General features: G+C 46.4%; 1 protein-coding gene across 1 annotated transcript in view; it reads right to left on the bottom strand.

Annotated features, from left to right (window-relative positions):
• Nucleotides 1-23925, bottom strand: part of CORO2B (coronin 2B) — a 132473-nt gene that overhangs the window by 46908 nt on the left and 61640 nt on the right. Inside the window, exon 2 of the mRNA XM_033108146.1 lies at nt 21720-21920. Within this exon, the coding sequence (XP_032964037.1) occupies nt 21720-21920 (201 nt within the window). The remainder of the gene's footprint in view (nt 1-21719; nt 21921-23925) is intronic.

The raw sequence follows: 23925 nt of genomic DNA on the forward strand, positions 1-23925 counted from the left end.
AGTGGAGTAGTGTCCTTCCACTCCTGTTCATTATCCCTGTGGGCCCCCATAATACTCTCCAGGGCTTCCAGAAAATGTCGGTCATAGTTGGAATTTTGTGACCTGACACATAGCCCCCCGTGGCTCTTCCTGTAAAGCACTTTAACCCTGGGATGTGGTGGGAGGCAGCCTCCGAGACGGCTCCTGCAATCCCCGTCTTCTGGTGTACATGTCCTTGCGCAGTCTCCTCTCATGTTGTACGAAGGTGGGTCTGTGAGGCTAACAGAATCTGGCCAGAGCTATAAAAGCTCCTGGTTTCTGCCTTGACCTCTTCCTCTCTTGGATCCTGACTTCTGGGAGGCCAGATACCATGAGAGAGGCACAGCCTATGGAGAGGCCCAGGTGGTGAGGAACTAAGGCCATCTGCCCACAGCCATGTGAGTGAGCTTGGAAATGTAAGTTCCCCCAGTCGAGCCTTCAGATGACTGGCAGCTCAACTGCAACCTCCTGAGGGATTCTGAGCCAGAACTTACCAGCTAAGTTTTGGGGTAATTTGTTATGTAAAAGTTTTTTGATTTGAAAAGTTTTTTGTTATGAAAACAAAAACAGATATATTTTCCATTTGTTGTGAGGCAGGCACAACAATTTGTTATGAGGCAGACAGGCATTATCACCTCAGATTTTGATATAGTAAACTGAGGCATGGGGCAGGTAAGCCATGTGGGTGAGGCTTTTACCTACATGTGTGTCCACAGCCAGTGAGGAGTGGACCTGATGTGTGAACTTCCTTGGGTCCCCAGTGTGAGCTCCAACCCTGACATTTCAGAGGCTCTCTCCTTACTTTTTAAAAAGGGAGTTTGAGAAAAAGGTACACAAGTTGGGAACTACAGAGGAGGAATGACTGCTATTATGTGCTGGTGACTGTCAGCTCCATTTCATACCTAGCTGCTGAGAGGTGTGTTTTGTTTTTTTCCTGCGCCATGAAATATTCTTGACATCACCATTTTCAAAGGCAGCACTGTGTTTCATAGTGTGGCTGTACCACAGTACATCAAGTCGTCTCCTACTTTGCGGACTGCAAGTGACTTATAATTTCCAGTACTTTAAAAAGGCTACAGTAAACAGCTGAATCTTTGCACACATATGTGAATGTTTTAAAGGATAAATTCCTATCAATGAAAATGCTGGGTTAACAGGTCTGCACTTTAAAATATGCTTTTGTTATAAAGTTTTAATGCCCTTCCAAAGGGTTGTACTAATTTGTATTCCCATCAGCAACTCAAGAGAATGACCATTTCCCCACACCCCTGACAGCACAGGATATTATAATATCTTTAATTTGCTTATTTTCAGGTGAAAAATAAGATCTCACTGCCTTCACTTGCAAGTCTTGGATGTCTAGTAAGGTTGATTATGTCTTCATTTGCTTATTGGACATTTGCTTTTCTTTGCTCGCGAATTAGTTCATTATATGATGTATCAATTTTTTTTTCTAATGGGATACTTATCTTTTTCTTAATGATTGATAAGAGGTCTTTGTGTATTAGAAGTGTTAACGTTGCATTAATTCTTCATCACATTTATTGTCCCTTTTCATTTTTGATCCAGCTACAAAAAAAATAATGATTCTAAATATTTCTACTTTGCCTCTTGGTTCCTATCCACTTTCCCATCCTAGTTGGTTATCTACAAACAACCTTTTTTATTAGCAGAAAACTGTCAGAGATTTCTTTGTTGAGACCAAAAACCATGCTTGGAATGATCTCTCCAGTAAGTTCAGACTTATTTCTGGAGCCCAGGGGCATAAAATCATAGCTAGCTCAGAGATAGCCTCATTCATTGCTCGCAGAGAAAGTGGTGCCACCCAGTCTTACAACAAAAGTCAGGGGCAGTCACGGGAAGGGTTCCTTTTGTTATTAGCTCTCCTGGCCCCTGCCCACCCACTCCAGTATTTATGCAAAGCAATGCGATTTCTTTTAGAGAACTCGTCCTACCCACTGGGCCAGAAAAATCTACCATACTCTTCACACACACATCCAATTTGCCCTGGCCAGAGAGAAGCCCTATTAAGGTTCCCATATGGGAGCCCGCCCATTTGTGAGTTGGCAAAGATGACCCTGTAGATTTCAAACACCCAGATGCAAATAAGGTGAACGAGGCACCCTGCCTCTCAAGGTCAAGTCCTATCTCAGGCTTTCTAAAGAATGTATTTTGTGTATTTCTTTGCTTAGCTCAAGTAAGAGGCAATCCAGATTTTGAAATCCTCCAGTGGCTTCCCACTGCACAGAGGTGAAAATCCAAATTCCTTGGTGTGATCTCCAGGGTTCTGGGTAATCTAGCCCTGCCTGTCTCTCCAACTGCGTCTCTCACTACTCTCCTGCTCACCCATGATCCTCACCCTATGTCGGCCTTTTCCTGCGTTGGGCCTTAGCACATGCTGTTCCCTCTTGCTAAGACACTCTTCACATGACTGGCTTCTTCCCATCCAGGTTTTCTTGACCATCTTATCTACTATATCCTTCCCAAGTTTCTATCACATTACCGAGTTGAGTGTTTTCACAGCTCTCACTGTCTGATATAATCTTAATGACTGGTTTGTTTTCTTATTTATTGTTTGCCCCCTTGACTGGCCCACACAGCTCTTGAGAACAGGGACCTTGTCGGCACACATTGTCTGTATTGTTCACATGATCCAGAAGATTCTCTCATCTCCTGTTGCTCCCTTTGCTACTCTCCCTCTCATGCCCCCACTCCCCAAGGTGTGCCTGCAGATTGCCAAGTCTGGGTACTTGAGGGACAGATGACCCAGGCCATCTTGCTGACTGACACTTGCTATGAGCCAGGTCCTGCTAACCTCTGGGCCAGAATCATCCTGTTTTCTTTCGGTTCTATCACTTCCCAGCTGTGTGACTTTGGGTAAGTTACCTAACTTTCCTGTGCCTCAGTTTCCTCATTTGTAAAATGGGGCAACCTCTGTTTCATAGGGTTACTGTGAGCATTCAGTGAGACAAGGAACAGTGCCTGGTCCATTGTACGTGCCCAACAGCTATGAGTGATTCTTATTCTCATAACAACCCTGCCAGGTAGGATTTATTACCTCTCATTTATAAATGAGAAAGCCAAGCTTTTAGGGTCTAATAGCTCAGTTAAGAAGTAGCTGAGTCAGAATTCTAAGTCCTAAAGTCCATAACTTCATGGCCACATGTTCAATTCTCTTTTAGAGATGGAGCTAACTGGTCTGAAGTCTCTCCCCTTTCCAGCAATTCCCTCCCCACACATAAAGAACTAGCCCTTTCTGCAGTCCTGCAGAATGAGGCAACGCCCACTGTCATGCAGGAGACCCTGCTCGCTGCGCCATTTGTCATGCGGGGGACTCTGCTCGCTGCACCATGTGTTGTGCGGGGCGGCCTTCAGGGTCTCTGGTCCCGCTCCCCACACAAGAATGCAGGACATGGTGAGGCCAAAAAGGAACACCCACGGAGCCATAGGTAGGGGAGTCATACCACTATGGTCTCACTGGAGGCTGGGTTTACACGACGTGCGACCTGCTGTCCACTTTGCTGCCAACCGACCGACTCTCCTCCACTCTCCTTCAGTCTCCTCCTCTCTCCTCCTCTCTCCTCGACTTCCCTCCGTAGCCGCGGCAGTTATATTAGTGGCCAATGGCTCAATGGTTACAGCTGACGGCCAACCAGCCACAGCTGATGGCTATCTACTACCTGAGCCAGCACCTTTCCACATGAGGCCGAGAGGCTGGAAACCGCCTTTTGGGGCTCTGTCCCCACACCCACATTACCCCAGTCTTCAGTACACTCTCCCCTCTCACAGACGGGGCAAACTGAGGCTGAAAAGGGGCATATAAGCGAGCAGAGAAGCCCAGTGCAAGCCTGGTTCACTGGGTAGTCTCCCAGACACCCACGCAGGTGGCTTGTTCATGTGGGCGAATGGCTGCAGGCTGCTGGGCTGGGATCTGCCAGAAGCTTTTGTCTTGTCCATAGGGCCTCACCCATTACACCCTCACCCAGGGTCTTAAATTGAAAGCTCTGTAGTTTGGAAGACTTGGGCTTTGGCCCACACTTGTCACCACCCTGAACCTCAAAAGGTTTCCACATCCGAAAAGATCCTGGTCCAGTATCCTGGCAGAACCTTGGCTGTTGGGAAGAGAAGGATGAGGCATTGTCCCCAGCCTCAAGAATCCCAGTGGGCAGTAGGAGGAAACATATTGAGACCCCCCACATGGCAGGGACGTGTATAGTGAGAACCTGGTGACAGACCAGAGGAAGAAGCATGGTGGTTGGTGGTGGTGGTGGGGCTTCCCTGAGGTGAGATGGTGGCCTGTAGCTGTGAGGGGAGGATACGCAGGAATCATCCACGTGAATGAGGAGGGAGGAGGGCATGGAGGTGAGAAGGACCAGAACAGACTCAAGGTTGGAGTAGAGGGCAGGGTGAGCCTCCAAGCTGGGAGATTCACTGGAGCCAGGGTAGGGATGGACTTAATCTGGAAAGGGAGAAGAGGCCTTGGGAGCTTTCCCGGTAGGGGAGGGCCCCACGAGAGTGAGGGGAGATTCGGGATAGGGGAGGCTAGGAGAGGACCCTCAAGGCTCATTTGCCAAGGACCTTCCTTAGACAAGTGCAGACTGGCGCTGCCATTGCCATGCAGATGCTCTCACCACCCAGAGATGCTGAGAACTGTAACGCACCCGAGGTCACACAGCTCGTTTCTGGCAGTGCCAAAATTTGAACCCAAATCTACTTGACTAAAAAACCATGTACTCTCTTTTATATATTCTTTTTTCAAGCTCAAGGAGGTGATTACCATGGTGTAAATAAAAAATAACAATGCAGAGGAGCCCTGTCCACCACAGGGTTGAAAGAGACATCAAGCTCCCTTGGCCCCCTCCTTACCCACCCTCCAATCTCCAGCCCCCACACCTCCACCTTGCTGCCCACTCTAGCTGTCCAGGAAGAGCTCATTCAGAGGAGGAGGGAAACACCTTCTTAGACCACTTCCTTTTCTTTGTCTGGGGCTCTGCTAGGAGGGGTCAGCTAAGCAAGAGGAGGGGACAGAGAAAAAAGAAGAAAAGGAACTCCCACCAGCCACCAGGAGGAGACTGTGTCTTGGAAATGTTCGGAACACTGGGGGTTGGAGAGGCTGTTATGCTTTGCTTCCTTTCACCTGGGCATCACCCCCCACACGTCATGTCCTAAAATCTCAGCTCCCCTCTACTTGTGACACCCATGTGACACTTTGAGCAGAGCACTAAGCTGCCCTGGGGCCGCACTTTCAGTATTTGTACAGCTGAGAACCATCTAATGACTGAGCGTGTTGCTGTCAGGTCCTTGCCCGCTACACAGAAGGTCCCCAAGGAATTCTCTATCTGACGCCCCTTCCTCACCTCAAACAAACAAGGCACCCAGCATTGATTGGCAGGTATAGTCAACTCTTATGGTAGAATCTAGGAGGTGTTCACTGCAAAACTATGTAAACTCTGAGGTATGTTTGAAAAGTTTCATAATAAAATGTTGGGGGACAAGCTATCTTTCCCAACCCAAAGTATTCAATGGGTAACATCTGATGTACTGCCATCAAAGTTAGGAAGAGGACACAACTGTTATCTAACACTTTTCTGGAGGTACTATCCAATGCAATTATAACAGAAAAAGATACCAGAGGTATAAAAATTAGAAAGAGGTGAAATTATCACTACTTGCAAATGATAAGATAGTATCCCTAGAAAACCTAAGAGAAAACATCGAAAAACTGCTATAAATAATTAGCGAATTTAGTAATGTGGCGGCATAAAAATTAACATGTAGAAACCAATGGCTTTCAAATATACAATCACCAAATAGAAGATATAATGGAAAACGGGCCCTATATATAATATCAACAAAAAGAGGTAAATATGTGTAACAAGAAATGTACAAGATCTATATAAAGAAAAATTTTAACACACTACAATGGGCACAAAAGACTAGAGCAAGTAACCTACGTTCGTAGATAATTAGACTCGATATCACAAGATTGTCCACTCTCTTTAATTTATTCTCTGAATTTAATATAATCCCAATAAAAATAAGAGTTTTTCCCTAAAGTTAAATATTAGAATAAACAAGCACGAGGCAGCTAACCTTTGAGAAATAACAGTAATGAGTGATGAGTCTCCTTATGGATATTAAAACATCTTATAAAATCTCATTAACGTGACTAGAGAGGAGGACCAGTAGAAAAGAATGGACAGTCCATAAATAAACCCAAATACATATAGAAATGTAGAATGTAGCAAAGACTGCACCTCAAATGAGTACAGGAAAGATGAATTACTCACTAAGTGGTATTAAGATAACTGGATAGCCAACTGGAAAAAAATTAAACTGAATCCATACTTCATACCTTACGCAAGGATAAATTTCAAAGGTATCAAAGATTTAAATATAAAAATGAAATTATAAAAGTACTGGAAGGCCTGTTAGAAAACTACTTTATAACCATGGGGAAGAGAAGGCTTTTTCTAACTATGGTCCAAAATCCAGAATCCATAAAAGAAAAGACTGGTAAATTAGACTTCTTGAAATTTAAAAGAAGAAATCTGCATTACAAAAAGCACCCTTTGAAAGGTATATTGGCAACTCCTATCCGAAACAAAGGCCTAATTTCCCTAATATATAAAGAACTTATGAAATCAAAAAGAAAAGAATCAATTGACCCTCTAGAAAAATGGATAAAGGATGTGAACAGACAATTCACACAAAAAGGAAATGCAAATAGATTTTAAAGATATTTTAACAAAAATCCATTTGAACCTACTCTGAGAAAGTTTCCCATACATCATCTTAGCAAAAATTTTAAAAGTATGGTAACACTCCATTTTTAAGAGGGTAAGGAAACAGGCACACATATACTTTGCTGGTGAGAATGTAAATTGTTACAACCTCAGTGGAAGACAATTTTGTCAATATCCATCAAAATTTCAAAAGCACGTATTACTTCCCCCAGTTTGAAATTAACTAAAGTGTATTTATCTCTAATAAAATATAGAGATCTTGGCTGCATAGCTCATCACATTTTTACAAATGTGTACACTCATGTAAATACCATCACAATCAAGATACAGAACATTTCCATCACTCTGAAAGTGTCCTCATGCCAACACAAAATGCAACAATTATTCTGACTTCCATCACCACAGGTCAATTTTTTGGACTGTTCTTGAACTTTGAATAAGTGCAATCGTACAGTATGCATAATACTATTTTGTGTCTGGCTTCCATTCAACATGTTTTAAAGATTCCATGCTGCTGTGGGTGTGTACAATTATTCTCTTTTACTGCTGTGTACTATTCCATTGTATGAATCTCTCACAATTTGTTTATCCTGTTGAGGGATGTTTAGATTGTTTCTAGTTAGGGACTATTATGAATAAAGCTTCTATGAACATTCTTATACAAACATTTTTTGTGTGGATAGATGTACTCATTTTTCTTGGGTATAAACCTATGTGTGGGATTGCTTAGTCCTAGGGTAGGCATTTGTTTAACCTTATTAGACATTGCAGAACAGTTTTCCAAAATGGCTGTAACATTTTACACCCCACCAGCAAAGTACGAGAGTTCCAGTTGCTCCTTATCTTCATTAATACTTGATATTGTCAGTTTTTCAAATTCAGGCCATTCTGGTGGGTGTATAGTAGGAACTCACGGTTTTAATTTGCATTTTTCCTAATGAGTAATGATGGGCACAGCAGGTAGATAAACAATTCACACAAAAAAAGAAATGCAAATAGATCTTAAACATATAAAGAGATTTTCAGCCTCAGTCTTAAAAATGCTAACTGAAAGTACTTTGATGAAGTGGCACCTCTTCGGAGGTCTCTAGGCCATGTGGACATCTGCTTTTACACAATGTCCATTTAAGTTTTGCCTTGAAAAAACATTCTTTCTTGCCCATTTGAAAACTCATATATAATGGATACTAGTCCTTTTTCAGATACGTGCATTGCAAATAGTGCTCCCATGTTTGTGGTTTTCCTTTTCACTTTCTTAATGGTATCCTTTCATGAGCAAAAATTGTTAATTTTGATGAAGTCCCATTTGTCAGTTGTTTTTGTAATGATTGCTTTCTGTGTCCTGTTAAACAATCTTTGCCTACCTACTACAATGTCAGGAAGAAATCCTCTGGGTGAGTGTGTGTTGTTTCCTGGGAGGAAGCACGTACCTCTTGAACCATCAGTTCAACATCTAGGAATTTATTCTACAGATACGTGAAACAAGGCCTGTCCACAATTATTCTGTGTAGCACTGTGACAGTGAGTTTAGAAACACTCTAGATGCCCATCAGCAGGCAATATATGATTCAACAAAAGATGACACATCCCAGCGGTGGAATACTGTGTCGCATAAAAGTGGATGAGGAAACTGTCTGTATTTAATGTGGAAAGATCTCCAAGATGTATAATTACACGGAAAAAGGCAAGATACATAGAGAACAAGGTAAACAGTGTGCTACCTTTGTATAAAAAGGGGTAACTTTGGGAAAGACACTTGAGAAACTGTTAGCACTGGCTGCCTCCTGGTAGAGGAACAGAGTAACTGGAAGCTAGGTGTGAGAGGCAGACTTTTCATAGCGTGTCCTTTGATTGCTTTGGAAGTTTAAACTACCTGCAGGTTATACTATCTGAAAATTAATACTTATTTATAAATAGATGTCATGCTAAACGGGTAAGATTTTCTGTATGCGGATATTGGTGAGTAAGGGCAATCCAGAAGGGGAAGAGCTGGAGCAAAGGTGTGGAGCAGGGAAAGTGGGCTGCAAAGTCCCATGTGCCGGGGGGGGGGGGGGGGGGGGGGGGGGTGGGGGTGGGTGAGAACATTCTACAGACCTTTGTCCAGGACCTCATCATGGCCTCAGTGTCACATTCCAGGGCTTTCACTGTCCCAGGCCTCAGCCCTCTTGGTTGACAGTGAGTGATAAGCAGGGAAGCACTTCCCTGCTTATCACTCACTGTCAGCACCACGTTGGGACACTTCATCTGCCCCCATTCGGATCCCAAAGGGCAGCCTTAGGAATGATGTTTATTGGACGAAGGAGGAAAGTGAAGCTCAGAGAGGTTAAGTAACTTTCCTGAAGTCACAGTAGCCTAACTGATCCCAGGGCTGTGTATCCTCCCTTCTCTAGAACTCGATGAAGACCAGAGTGGGAAAAGAGAGTGTGGAAAGAGTTAAGCACCCAAGACTAAGCAACCAGGCTCTTCGCTGGCTTTTTGGGGGGTAGCCCTCCCCCACCCACCCAGGTTGCTGTCGGGCCTTGGGCCCCATCTGCACCCCCACCGGCCCCCCGCTGGCCGACTGCAGGAAGGAGGCGCAGATGGCAGGCGAGGATGAGGCCCCCAGCCAGGCTCACCCAGCTGTCGCGTTGGAGAGCGCCATGCTTCGCCTCCTCCTCCTGCCTCGAACAATTGGGAGGCAGCCAGCCTGGCCCCAGCTGTTCCCTCTCCCTGGTCCAGGGCTCCTGCAGGCCCATTTGCTGGGGCCTTTGTCTCCAGTGGAGGAGAAACACACACTCTCAGCACATCAGAGCTGGACAGGACCTCAGAGGACATCGGTCCAACATGTCCTTTTGCAGATGGGAACACTGAGCCCAGAAAGGCCAGGGAACCTGCCCAAGGTCACAAAGAACCAGGCAGAGAGGTCAGGCTTCCTCGCTGCCAGCAAAGCTTAGGATTTGGGGGTGCTCAGGCGGGTTCCACTGCCCTTTCCCACCAAGCCTCAGCCAGGGCAGTTCTGTTTGTCCTGATTTTATACAATGGTAGTCCTTCTGCAATTTTATTTCAGAGGTCTGTTTTTAATCTGGTCCTACGGACCCTTTAGGAGGTCTGTGAGCCAGGATAACAGAAAAACTGCATTTATGTTTTTACCAGCCTCTAACCAAAACGTAATTTTTCTTTTGTTTATAAGTGTAGGCAATAAACCCCAGGAGGAATAGCTGAATTCGTAACTTCTTCATCAATAGACAACACAGATATTTTCAGATCACATTACCCTGTGACCGCTATTTCAAAAATTGTTTACGCTCATCACTTTTGAAAGTACAGTACTTATTAGGTCCTCCACTTGATCGTGTTATTTAATGCATTAATAGAAAAGCACATATACCACTATATCACAATTCTGGTACATTTTGATAACTGTATTTCAATATAATTGGTTTCCTTTGTAATCCTATTTATTTTATTTTTTCTGGGAAGGAGTCCATGGGCTTTTCCAGACAGTCAAAGGGGCCTATGCCCCTTCTCCAAAGTTAAGAATCTGTTTTATTTGGACAAAATGTACTGGTGTTAAACACTAAAGTTTGAAAAGTTCTGTACTATATCTGTAACCTGACAAGATGGATAAGACTGAGGCTGAACTCCCTTGCCATCAAAGGAGTAACAGGGGTGCGTACGGGGGTAGGTAGGGGACACTGGTGCCTTATGTGGGTATCCTGTGTGCATGTCCTCTGCCAGGCAGCCTCCCAGGCTTTATTTAACACCTTACTAAACCCCAGAACGGTTCTAGGGTTGGGGCTAGCATGTCTCCGGTCTTGCTGCTCAGGAAACTAGGCACAGAACAGTTAGATAATTTGCCCAAAGTACATGGCTATTAAGTGGTGGAGCTGGGACTTGAATCCAGGTTGATTGATGACGCCAGAGGCTTTGTGCCTCATCACTGGGCATCCTGCCTCCCTGTCTGGGTAGACGGAACCCTCTCATGCAAAGTCCCTAAGAGGTTGCTGCTGGTTGCGTGCTTCTCTTGGTGGGGGTGGGGTAGGGGAAATGGGATTCGGAAGGGTTTGCTGCCCCAACTGATTGTTTGACACATGGGACACAAATTCACTGTGCAACCTTGACCAAGTTCCTTGCCCTCTCTGAGCCTCAGTGTCTCCATCTATAAAATACAGTGTTCTAAGCAGCGCCACCCTTACCTTCCCCCTCCGGTGTTCATCTGAGGGACAACCCACTTGGAGACTTAGGCATAGGTTGCTTAGCAACTAAAATCAAGGTCTTGGCTGAGTGGAATGGAAAGGGAGGAGGACAGGCTAGCACTATGCCATGCTGATGCCAAAGAGCCCTCTCTTGTTTTAAGAGGCTGTGAGTGCTGTGACCTACCCACCTCCCCCATCAAGGCGACCTGGCCCTTTAAGAGCCTTGGGCTGGGGGTAAGGTCGGGGACTGACGAAGGCCATCCTGAAAAAGAAACTGCCCTTTGGATTAAATCATGCCTGGAGTTTCTCAGGCAAGGCAAACACAGACTCATTGTTCTGGAAGCTGCCATGGGAAGGGCCATTTAGTGGGGGTCTCGGCCAAGGCCTCAGGGCCCCACTGACCCCCAGGGAGACACTGTGTTTCGAGCTAGTGGCCATAGTTCCAGTCCCCACACCCCGTACACCATACACCACTTTTGTTCCCTGCAGTGTTAGGAGTCCATGGACACAGAAGGAGGAGCTTCTGAAGCTACAGCCTTAGGCCTGAGAGACTAGGCCAGTCTCTCTTGAGGGCGTGGGGATGGCTGCCCCGTGTGAACACATCTCCCTGCAGCCTGGAATCCCACTACTATTAGCAACACATTCCTTTGGGTCTCAAGAGTTTGGTCTCCTTCAATCTCACCCTAACCTTAACCTCATGCAAATCCCATGGTAAAGGGAATCCACTGTCGTCGCCAACACCTTAGCAGATCTGATTTTGGACTCTGAGAAGTGGCCAAGTGCGAGGATTCCTGGACAAGGGCACAGAGGGCGTCCCGGCATGCTGTGCAATCTTGGATACACACTTCTCTCTGAGGCCAGGATTTCTCCTGGGTACAACATGGGAATATGTGATTGCAGGAGTCTCCCGATGCTGGCATTGTGTCAGTGAACGACTGGAAATGAGGCACTGGGGAGGGGGGCATGGACCTGGGGGTTGTGCTGGCTCAGAGCACAGAATCTCAAACTCATGCCCACCCAGCAGGCCTGTGCTATGGATCTGAGCCAGCTAGATTCCAGAGAGCCCCCCGGGAGCCCGTGCCCCCAATTTCCAGCACCTTTCCCCCCCTCACTAACCTGGAGCTTGTTCTAGTAGTTATAATAATAGAAGCAGTATAGCTTGGGTTTACTGAGCACTTGCTGTATACCAGACTAATGGTAAACCCTTACATGTCTTTTCTCATGTAACCCCGGCAGACAGGTGGACTCTGGATTAGAAGGCAGGCTGACTTCAGAGGTGCATGACGTGGCACTAAAGCAGGTCCAGCGTCCCCTCCTCCAAATTCCCTCCCTCCAGGCCCTCAGCCTGGTACAGTCCCATGAGTCATATCCCTCTGGAAACCCTGACCACATCCCCGCTCCCTTTTGGGCACAAATGACTGGTCTGTGGTGTCTTCCCCTCTAGGCAGGGTGGGGCTCCCTGCGAGGAAGCTCAGGGACTAGACAATGGAACCAGTAGCCAGAAGGCCAAAGACAAGCCTCCGTCCTGCTTGGGTGCAGGCTGGGGAGCTCACGGGCTATTTCAGGGTGGACGAGGAAGGGGAAGGGAAGGAGAAAGCCCTTGATATCCCATAGTTCCTACTGACTGAGCACACACTAAGTGCTTTACCCAGTACCTTTAATCATCACTTCACCTGAGAAACAAGTACCACTGTTATTTCACAAACAGAGAAAGTGAGGCACAGAGAGGTAACATGCCCAGGGGTTCACAGCTAAGGAATGGACCTATGATTTCTAAAGGTGTGGGAGGCTCCTGGCCTTAGAAGGAAATGGGAAGCAGATCAAGCTAACTGGCAAACTGGTTTGGGTCGAGGCCGGTGCCCCTGGGCAGAGTTAAGGCCCACAGCCCCGAATTCACAGTCCTAGCGAAGCAGCCCTGTTCTTTCCAGCCTCCCTGGCTCTGTTAGGAATCAGAGTAATGGAGTTTAGGAGCACCTATCTAGTGGAGGCCCTGGCCCGAGGCAGAGGGGTGGATTCTCTCACCTCCCAGCAGATCCACCAGCCAGTCTGCATCCCTGGCCCCCTTCCTGTACCTCAAATCTAGAGAACGCCCCATCCCATAACTGCGAAATAAAGGAAAGGAGCCACATTTCCACTTCTGCTGAAGGGCTCGCCTTCACTTTTCTCAAAAATAGGCAGTCATTCTTCCAAAAAAGGGAAAAGCACAAAGCAACGCTGTCAATCTCGAGCCCCAGACAAATGGAATGAAGCTGCCACTTCTCTCTCCCTCAGAGTGCCTTCTCCACCTTTCCCAAAGTCACTTACTGTACATTCGGGCTGTCACAAGCTTTGAGATGCAAATTGCAGCAAGCAGAACGCAGCTTGAAGAACAAAGAATGATTGAGGAAAGATCGAAAAAATTGATTTGGAAAAGGCTCTCTGAATTGCCCCAGGGGAGAAAGGGAGACCTCTCCACAGCGGGGAGCAGTGATGGAGTTTTGGGGTTTGCTTTACGGAGACAGAAGGACTGAGGAGTTCAGTGCTGATGTGGGAAGTGATGGAGAGGGGCAGGAATCTGGAATGGGGGCATAGGCTTTGGGTGAGCAAAAACATCGGATTTTATCACCGTCTTCGGCACTGAGTGGGCACTGTCCCCCAGTTCTTTTAATATTAGGCCTCAAACGTACTGTGAGTCATAGAGCTAACTAACTGGTCTGCCAACGACTGGGTTCGATTCCAGAGAGCAGCTGGATTGGGCACTACTGTTTCAAGGGCTTGAAGGGGAGGATGCAGCCCCTGTTCAGTATGGGAAGCCCCTGCAGGGTCTCTCATTGTCCCTGGGACCTGGAGAGGAGGGGATCCTAGGACCCTTAAAAGGAAAATCCAGCTGGGGATATAGGGCACAGATGACCTGGCCTTAGGTCAGCCCAAGGCCTCCTGCTGAGCACCTGTTGTGTGCAGGCCCTGTACAAATCAGACATGTTCCCCATCCTCTGGGGCTCTTAGTCCAATCGAGGCAGGTAACTGGACTGCATGCAAACTCCATGCGGACAGGGACTTAGTCTTGTTTATTGCTGCATCCCTGGTTCTGGAACTGTAACTAGAATATAGTAGGTGCTCAATAAATATTTGTTAGATGGATGGATGGATGATGGATGAATGGATGGATGGATGGGAGGATGGATGGATGGGAGGGAGGATGGATGGATGGATGGATGGGAGGATGTATGGATGGATGGATAGACGGGCAGATAGATGGATGGATGGATGGATGGATGGATGGACTAACCACCTAAGAAACTAAGGAAGTATATAAGAGTACTCTAACAATGACAGACACTAAATGCCTCTGGATAGGTACTGTGATGGGGAAAGCCCATTTGGCCCATTTGAGTTGGGCCTTGAGGGATGAGAAGAAGCCATTCTTGTATTCTTTACAGTCCCTACCAGCACTGAATTGGTGAGGCCGTATTTGACTAAAATGGTGTTAGAAGGGAAGAGAATGTGAGAGCTAAATTGAACTCTAGAGATCATATGGCCCAACCCCATCACTTTGCAGAAGGGAAAACTAGGGCATAGGAAAGTTAAATGACTCACCTAAGGTCACACAGCAACTACATGGCAAGGCAGAGATTCAAGAAAGTTCTGTTTGCTTTGAAAGCCTGATCTCTTAGGCCCTGTCCTGTGCTTCTCTCCTGCTCCAAGGCTCTGCTTTCTCCACTCAAATGCCTGTGGATTCTTACTACCATTCCTTCCTCAGCCCACCTCCACCATCCACCTCTGCAGAGCCAGGGAGAGTGGCAGTGACTGCCTCGCCCTGGTCAGGCCTCCCACCCTTGAACAACAGAGACAGAAGAAGAAGCAAGAGGAGGCCACTGAGTGGATTGGGGGAGAGGAATGCAGCACTCCAGCCCTCAGACCAAGGGCGAAATGTTCTGCCACTGGGTCATTGAGACTGAATAGATATTGGGACATTTGCGCAAGGAGGTACGAGTGACCCCCCGCCCCCACCTGGAGACCAAGCCTAACACCCCCAACCCTAAGTCGGGTTATTTTCATTACATGCAGCTACATCGGAACATAAATTAATCAGGGATTCAAGTTTCTGCAGAATGCAATAAATAGTGCCTGTCATTTTGAATTGCTGGCAGGAGCAGTTAAGATGGATACGATCAATATCTCCCTCCATGAACCATCGAGTTGGTTCCTTGAGCAAAACATGGGCAGGACCTTCTCAGAGAACTCCCATTGGCCTGGCCCGCCAATGGGATGCGCCCCGGGCCTTTCAGAGACCAGGCCTGATGCTACTTGGGTCCCCAGTGCCTGGCACAGGGCTGGGAGCCCAGTCCGTGTCCCAGGACTGAAGGAATGATGCTATCTTGCGTGGTCCCTGCTCCAGGACACCTCTTTCCACCTCTCCTTGCCGACTGAAATTGTTGTTTTAGTCCTTCAGAGAGGAAGTTTCCCCATAGTCTAGGAAATGCTTGCTCTCCTGGCTTCTAGAAGAGATGGACATGTGTGGTGTTGGCACATCAGAGGAGCTCATGTAGTACTGGTTGCATTAATGTCCAAGGAAGTCCTTGGAGACATTCAATGACAGCAATAATAAGGCACATCTATAGACATGCCTCTCCATAACCCTCTGTAAAGTGGGCAGGCATGCGGCTGGGAGAGCCCTGGGTTTAAATTTCTGCCACTTGTGTGCTGTGCAGTCTTGAAGGAGTCACTTGAATTCTCTGAACCTGTTTCTTCATCTTCAAAATGGGGAAATAGCTGTACTTGCATCATGGGACTTGAGGTAAGATTCAAAAAGAGCAGGTATGTTAGACCCTCCAAAGCTCCCTAGGTGATTCTACACTACAGCCAGGGCTAAGACCCTCTGGGTTAGGAGGAGAACCCAGACCCTGATGTCCAGGCCAAGCTTCATTCCTTTCTACCAGCTGCCAGTTGGGGTACCAGGTAGTTGATTAAAGCTTAGACATGCAAGGCTGCTTCCAGCGTTGGCCTTCTTGGGCCGGATCTGGAGGCAATGGGCAGCCCTGATGGAGTACAGCAGAAAAGGGTGGTGGGGGGGGCACTTGGGGAGGCCCAAGTGGTTAAATCAGACCTGGGCGCCTTGCCTGGTCTCTGGAATATTCATAAGGCCCCTCCAGCTGTGCCAGGCAATCAGGGTGCTGATTGCTCTCCCATCTGCAGCTTAACATTCCACTCCAGAAAGGAGAGAGCTGGCTGTTGAATGTTAACTAGGGAACAAACAGGAGCTGGCCTTCCACAACAGCAGCCTGCATAAGAGCCTCGGGGAAGACAAATCCACTCATTTGAGGTTTGCAGCCAGCCATCGTGGGCTGCGGAAAGAGTCATGGATTCAGAAGTAAGTGAGCTGGTTTCAGGTCCAGCCCCTACACTGACCAACCGCATACCTGCCTCTGCAGCCTCAATTTCCCCAACTGTAAAATGGGGATGGCTCTATGTACCCCTGAGAGGATTGACTAAGACAGAGTTTGTCAGACGGGAGTGCTGGGCAAAGGAAGGCATCATCATGAATGTTTGGAGTTGCTGTGACATGGCTTCCTACCCTGGAGAAAAGTTTTTCCTCACAAATATGGAAATCTCAGCCACGCTGGCTTTGTGAGAGATGGAACAAAGGGAGAGATGCCCCCTGGAAGAGTGGGAGCCTCTCTCAGAAGGCTCAGGAATTTGGGGGTCCTGGGCTCGTGCTGGTCTCATCGGGCCCCAACCTCTCAGAGGAGCAAGCAAGGAACGGGAAGGACCCCTGACAGCAGATGGAAAACAATTCAGAAAAGAACAGAAACAGACAAGCTGCTGTGGCGTTCTGGTTGCTCAGGAGAACAGCATGGGGCCATCACAGGGACAATGCAGCGCAGGGACAAGTGTGCCCTGTGAGTTCACAGCTCATAATTAATGCTCAAAGCAATGATTAGGATTCATCAGGAAACAGCCAAAATCTTTTCTGTGTTTGTATTGAATAACACAGGAGACTGTTTTCAGAAGGATTTCTATCAAACTGGAGGAGAAAACCTGGAGCTTAAATAATATAAACTTCTTCCCAGAAAATCGACCAGCGTGGAGCAGCTCATCTCTGCTGAGATAATGTGGGGATTCTGAATGCGGCAGTACTGTTATTATTTATTAGCCCTGCCTGCGCGCCCCCACCAGGCCCTTGACAGCAGGCCCAGCCCAGACCACAGGGGCAGGAGACCAACAGCCTTGGCCCAGGCAGCGGGGAAGGAGGGGAACTGGCCCTGATTCCCAGGCAGCCCCTCTTTGGGGGCGGGACCCTGCTCTGTAGAATCCAGGGTCCTGCCTCAAACTAAATGAACTACTACGATCTAGGAGTTGCCCCATTCTCCCAGCCACCCGGAACCACCACCCCCTTTCCACCCCCACCACCTCCACCACCACCCTATGACCTCACAATGGATACCTCCATTAACTTTGCATTTCTCTCTGGGAGAAAACATTTGCAACATACATAAGGAGTGTTGAACTGCGCTTCTGAAACCTCAGGGGGATCCCTCTTCATGTCAGCAAACTACATTTATTATATTTTTTCCCCCTAAAGAACAAAACATTAAATGTTCATCTATAGAAAATATAGCTAAGGAAAAAGAAGAAAATGAAAGCACACCCATGATCCCAGTATTCAAAGATAACCACTTTTTTTTCCTTATTAAAGTTTATTGGGGCGACAATTGTTAGTAAAGTTACATAGATTTCAGGTGTACAATTCTGTAATACATCATCTATATCTCACATTGTGTGTTCACCACCCAGAGTCAGTTCTCGTTCCATCACCATATATTAGACCCCATTTACAATAGTTTAGGGGTTACCAGAGGTTTGGGGCTCTAGAAGAGGGTAAATGGGGTCTAAGATAACCACTTTAACATTCGGTATATATTCTCTCAGTCTTTTCCACACAGGTAGATGGGTACATAGATATTTTTTAATGGGATATTTAAAATATTTTATGTTTTGTTTTTTTTTTTCCCCACTTGACAGCATTTCATAAACAGTTTTCTCTCATTAAATATTCTCAAAGTATGGTCTGGGACCTCCGGGGATCCCCAAGACTCTTTCAGGGAGTCTGTTAGGTTAAAACTATTTCATAATAATATGAAGACATTATTTGTCTTTTCACTCTCATTCTCTCCATAGTGCACAGTGGAGTCTTCCAGAGGCTGCATGTGTGATGTTGCAACAGGGTAAATGCAGAAATGCAGACGCAGATACGCAAATTCTGCCATCTTCTCTTAAGCCAGACTAATGTAAAGAGATTTGCAAAAGTAGTGTAAAACAATGCCATTCATCCCATTATTTGTTTTGTTTTGTTTTGGAAAATATAGTGGTTTTTTTTTGGTAAAGATATGTTTTTTGGGGAGAACATAAAATGGGTTTATTATTGTTATTTGAAGTGAATTAACAAATACAAATTTTTGAAATTCCTTCGTGTTTTAGTCTGACTATGCTCTGCATTGGTAAGAGTGTCAAGTGATTCTCAGGTTGAACCACTACTCTACACCGTCAGCTTTGATGACTGCATGGTATCCCTTTGTGTGGTGTCCCCTAAGTTGTTCACCCATTTCCTAACTGATAGATCTGCAAACCTTTCCTATTAATAATTTATAATTAATAATTTCCCAATAATTTTCACTATTATAGAAGTGTTGCACAAATCATCAAGTGCTTATATAAAGTGAAAACTTTGTGAAATGAGAGAAAACAACAGAATGCAGCTGGCAGTGTGAGCCATCATGATCAGTCCGTTATTATTTTAGGATATGTGCTGCCGAAGGGAGCACGATCAGTCCATTATTAATCAAATTAAACAAAATGTATCGGAGAATGTGAACAAATAAAGTCGAAAAGTTATGTATACATTGACAATACATGCATATGTACAGATACACTGTATATTTCAATAGAGAGAGCCTTGTACTCTGTGAAGAGTACTTTCTTTCCTGCTGTCCATGAAGTGTTTACAAAACCTGATCATACTCTAGACCAGTACTACTGATAGTGTAAAACTCTTTGGTATTGTTATAGAAATTGAGAGGAAGAGCTTAGAAACTTTTATGCAATTTCAGAGAGAAATTTTATTTCTATTGGAAATAATAAAAAAATTGATGTTTGTAAAAAAAAAAAAAATCAAGTACTAAAATATGCTGCAAACATTACTTGAGAATATTTTTCTAGGATGGATTCCTAGGAGTAGAATTGCTAGGCCAGTGGACATGCAACTTTACATGTTAACACATATTGCCAAATTGCTTCCATTTACATCTCCTGGTGAGATGTAATACATCAAATGTACCGAGTGTATTTGAGTGCCTGCTATTTTACAACTTTGACAACACTGAAGATTATTGCTCTTTTAAATATTTTCCTATTTAATAGGTTAAAAGATATATTTTGTCTTCTGTGAATTGCTTGTTCATATCCTTAGCCCATTATCTATTAGGTTCTTTTCCTGATTGATTTCTCTGGAACGCATGTATATTCTGGACACGAATCTTTTGTTGTTATGTATGTAACTATTGCCCTCAGTTATGTAGTTGTCTTTAATTTTGCTTACATGTCTCACTGTAGTACAGAAACTTTACCTTTTTAAAAAAATTATTCTAATCTATTAATCATTTCCTTTATGGCTTGGGGATTCTTGTCTTGCTTAGAAAGCCTTTCCTCATTGCATAATTTTAAAAATGCTCTCCATTGTGTATATGTACCACAACTTCTTTATCTAATCATCTATCAAAGGGCACTTTGGTTGTTTCCATGTCTTGGTAACCGTAAACAAAGCTGCAATGAACATCAGAGGACATATATCTTTATGGATAAATGTTTTCAGATTTTTTGGTAGATACCCAAGAGAGGAATACTATCCCGCCATAAGAAAAGATGAAATACTGCCATTTGTGACAACATGGATGGATCTTGAGATTATAATGCTAAGTGAAATAAGTCAGACAGAAAAAGTAGAGAACCATATGATTTCACTGATATGTGGTATATAAAACTGAAAACAACAAAAGAACAAGAAAAACAAATGAAAAAACAAAACTCATAGACACAGACAATAGTTTAGTGGTTACCAGAGGGTAAGGGGGATCAAATATATGGTGATGGAAGGAGAACTGACTCTGGGCGGTGAACACACAATGGGATTTATGGAGGATGTATTACAGAATTATACACCTGAATTCTACGTAACTTTGCTGACAATTATCAGCCCAATAAACTTTAATTTTAAAAAATTCTCCCCATTTTCCTCCAATACACTTGTAGCTTTCCTTTTTCTTTTCATTTCTTTTAATGTTTAGGTCCTTGATCCATGTGGAATTAACTTCTGTTATGAGGCATTGACTGTTGACCTTTGCAAGCCATAAAGTAATGTTGGGGTTGGCAATGGGCTTGATACCTAGTAAAAACTTTGTTGGGGACCTACAGGCTTGCTGTGGCTGGAGCTGAACTAGTCCCCGAGGTAGACAGATATCTGAGCCCATCTGGTTCGGGAGAGAAGGCAAGCTACATTTCAGAATCCTTCCCAATGTGTTAGAGCCACAGAGGGCATTTGCAAAGTCAAGGAGCAGAGCTGACGACTCTCCCAAGAAAGTAGCAAAACATCTTAAACATGTCATGCAGCTCACAGGGAGTGTTCATGTCCATTACCCACTCAATGCCAACGTCTCGGATGTACATGGATTTAGGATCCCCATTATACCATTCCAGGAAAATCAAGTACCGAGAGGGTAAGTGACATGCCTGAGGTCAAATGGCTGGCAAGTGGCAGAGCCCAATTAGAACCCAGACCTCCTCCCACTAAGTGCACCGCCCCTCAGACCTCTCTGTGCCTGAGGCTCTGTCCTCAGTGTCACCATAGCTGCCCTCTTTGGTGGAAGGGAGGATCTGACCCAGTCTCTCCCAATTCTGAGCTCTCTCACTGTAGGTAGGAGAGACTGGAAAAATCCATCCCCCACTACCGGCTGATGGTTTCAATAACCCAGGCTCCCTTCCCCATGCACCTCCTCCTCCCCCTGAGTAGTTTGGTGGAGGCTGGGTGTGGAGATGAGTCAGGCCAAGGAGGGAGAACTCAGCGATAAACAAGCGGGACTGACAGCAAGCACTTTTCCTGGGACACATGACCTCCCACAGGCCTCTGGAGACTCTGCCTGAACAGCAGAGCTTCAAAATTTCATGATCTAGGTTTTGCAGATTTAATTTGCTATATTCACAAAGGCAGCCACAGAGGAGGGGAAACCTTTAGATAGAAGGTGGGGGATGAGGGAGAAGGTAAATGATTCCTAGTTTCTCAGTAGAGAGCTTGCAGTAGGATTTTCTTGTGTTTTTTTTTTTTAAGTGAGTATGTCATTTTTGCAGATGTCCAATGTGCCCAATGGCTGGGTCTTCCCTTCCAGCTCCAAATCAAAAGGACATCCAGGACACAGAATGGTAGAGCCGGACCTGGCCTTGGAGATCAGATGTCCAGCCCCTCTGGTTAATGGAAACCCCATGTACCCTGAGGGAAGTGACTTGTCCAAGTGCACACCTTTGGGGAAGTTTTGGTAACGGATCTCAGGTCTCTTGGAACTCAGTCTGCACTTGTTCTGGTGAATCTTAGGAAAAAAATGGGAAAGCATAGCCACTGGACACACGACGAGGACGTAAAAGGTGTGGGGGGGATGACAGAGAGAAATAGGGGCAACAGGCCCAACAGTGACCACGGAGGGCTTCTCTCTGCCCCGGAGCTGCAGCCGGGGCCAGGGAGGTGTTGGAGGCCTACCTGCTCCAGGGGGATGACTAGGAAGGACCCTCCTCCTGCGCTCTCGGTGACGATGGCCAGGAAGCGGGCATTGACAGCACAAAAGTGGTTATCGTGCACATTCTTGGTGATGGGGATCCCATCGAAGCAGTGCTCCCGGTTGGCCACCTTCCCATACACGTTCCGGAACTTGGAGCTGCGATATTGCGGTCGCCAGGACATCTGTGAGGGGCCAGGAGAGACAAGGGTCAGGCTGGTCACTGCTTCCATAAGGGCCTGGGCTGGACCCTGGGAGAGGGTCGCTGCTCCCCAGGGAGGCAGGAAGTGAGCCAGCCCTGGTGCCGCCCTTGGGACACAGGGAGAGGGGAAGGAGTCTCCTAGAATTGTGTGCCCCGCCTTGTGCTAGCGGACTTACTGGTTTAATGAAGTCCTCCAGGAGCAAAGACTGGCATGAGGGCGGTCACGCGTTTCCTGCCGTTGGTGCACGTGCCCACCCCGCCTCCCAGAAAGGATGTAGGGCCCTTTCACTTCCAAGGGACGTGCCCTGTGATAGGGCAGACCATCCACCCCACAACCGGTATAGGCTGCCTACTGTGTGCCAGAAACTGCTCAATTCAGGGCAGGAGGTGCAGACAGAGGAGGCTGGGTGTTCACAGAGAGAACATCGCTGATGGTGACGTGTGAGAGGAAGATGTCCCTTCTATGTTCAAGGAGGCAAACGACCAGCCATTATCATCCCTTCCTCTGATTCTAGGCCTTCTAATTCCCAGGTGCACCCTCAGAAATCGCTTAGTCCTATGTGCCATCATCATCTTCGGCACCAGGCACAGAGAGGTGAAGTGACTTATCCAAGGTCACACAGCGAATGAGTAGGGTCATGTACACAGGTTCCTGACTGGAAATCTGAGACATATTCCTATGCCAGACTACCTTTTGGAGCAAGGCTTCTTAATGTGTGGCCCACAGATCAACTGAATCAAAAACCATCTGGTGTGGGGGAGGTTTCTGAGCCTCATTTGATAGAAATGTTGATTCCTGGGCCCCAGTCCAGACCTACTGAATTCAATATTTGGGGGATGGAGCCCAGAAATTAGTGTTTTAATCCAGCTCACATCCCCCACAGTGAGACAGAAGCACACTGAAGGTTGAGCCCCTTTCTGGAGAATGGAGTGGGGTCCCTCCCCACCCCTCTCTGCCCACCATCCATGACACAGGCTCCAACCAACCAAGCAACCAACTGGCTCCTATTGTATACCTGTCCCATGTATGCACAGGGGAGAACACAGACATGCACAAGTGGGTGGGTGAGGATGGGGTGGGCAGCCCACAGTGGAGTCCAGCTTCGCTGTAGGGTGGCACCTCCCATGGGGAACCCTACAAACGGACGCCATCACAGGTGGAGCCCAGGTAAGCGCTCTCCTGGCAGACACGCATCTAATGAGCCACAAGCAAGAACCCAGCCTGGGGCCTGACATACAGCAGGAGCTCAATAAATGCTTCGTGAAATGAACATGGTTCTGGCCTGACTTTGCCATTATTTATCCCCTCCCCTTCCTCCCAAATCTCCTGATGTTCCTCCCAAATCTCTCTTACTCCATACCAGGACAGAAAGGAGAAGGCGCAGTTCTTCATATGAAGTTTCCAAGGGGAGAGAAACAAAAGGAAACACAGTCACAGAGTCAGGAAACCAACTCTGGGAATTTGACTGAAAACAAAACTTGGCATTTGATTTAAATAAAGTCAGGAGCTCAGTTACCCAGGATTCTTTATTGAAGGAGAAGAAGCTCAGATCCAATGAGGTGAATCCAGGGACGCCTCCTCACCTTCAGGCAAACCCTCTCCACACCCCCCACCTCTTCTCCACTCCCCCGGGTCACACTCCACCCTGCAGGGTCAGTCTCCCTACTCTCCACTCCTCTGACTTCCCAGCCTCTGCCCATGTTGTACCCCCCTGCCGCCCGCCTTCTCCTCTCTCTGCTGACTTCTGTCCAAGACCGTTCAGGACAAAGTCCTGCTGGAGAGGCTAGCACACTGGGCAGGAGCCTGGCTGGTCACTCCTGGCTGTGTAACCTCAAGCAAGCCCCTTCCCCTCTCTGGGCACCTGACTCCTGATCAGGATTACATTAGCCAATCCCAGAGTGGAGTCCCAGGCGGTTGGACCCTCAGTTCTTTTACATGGAAAAGAGATGAAGCTTTTAATTTTAGTGGTTATGTGGTTATTTTAATT

This window comes from Rhinolophus ferrumequinum, chromosome 6 (genome assembly GCF_004115265.2).
Source record: "Rhinolophus ferrumequinum isolate MPI-CBG mRhiFer1 chromosome 6, mRhiFer1_v1.p, whole genome shotgun sequence".
Classification (NCBI taxonomy): Eukaryota; Metazoa; Chordata; class Mammalia; order Chiroptera; family Rhinolophidae; genus Rhinolophus; species Rhinolophus ferrumequinum.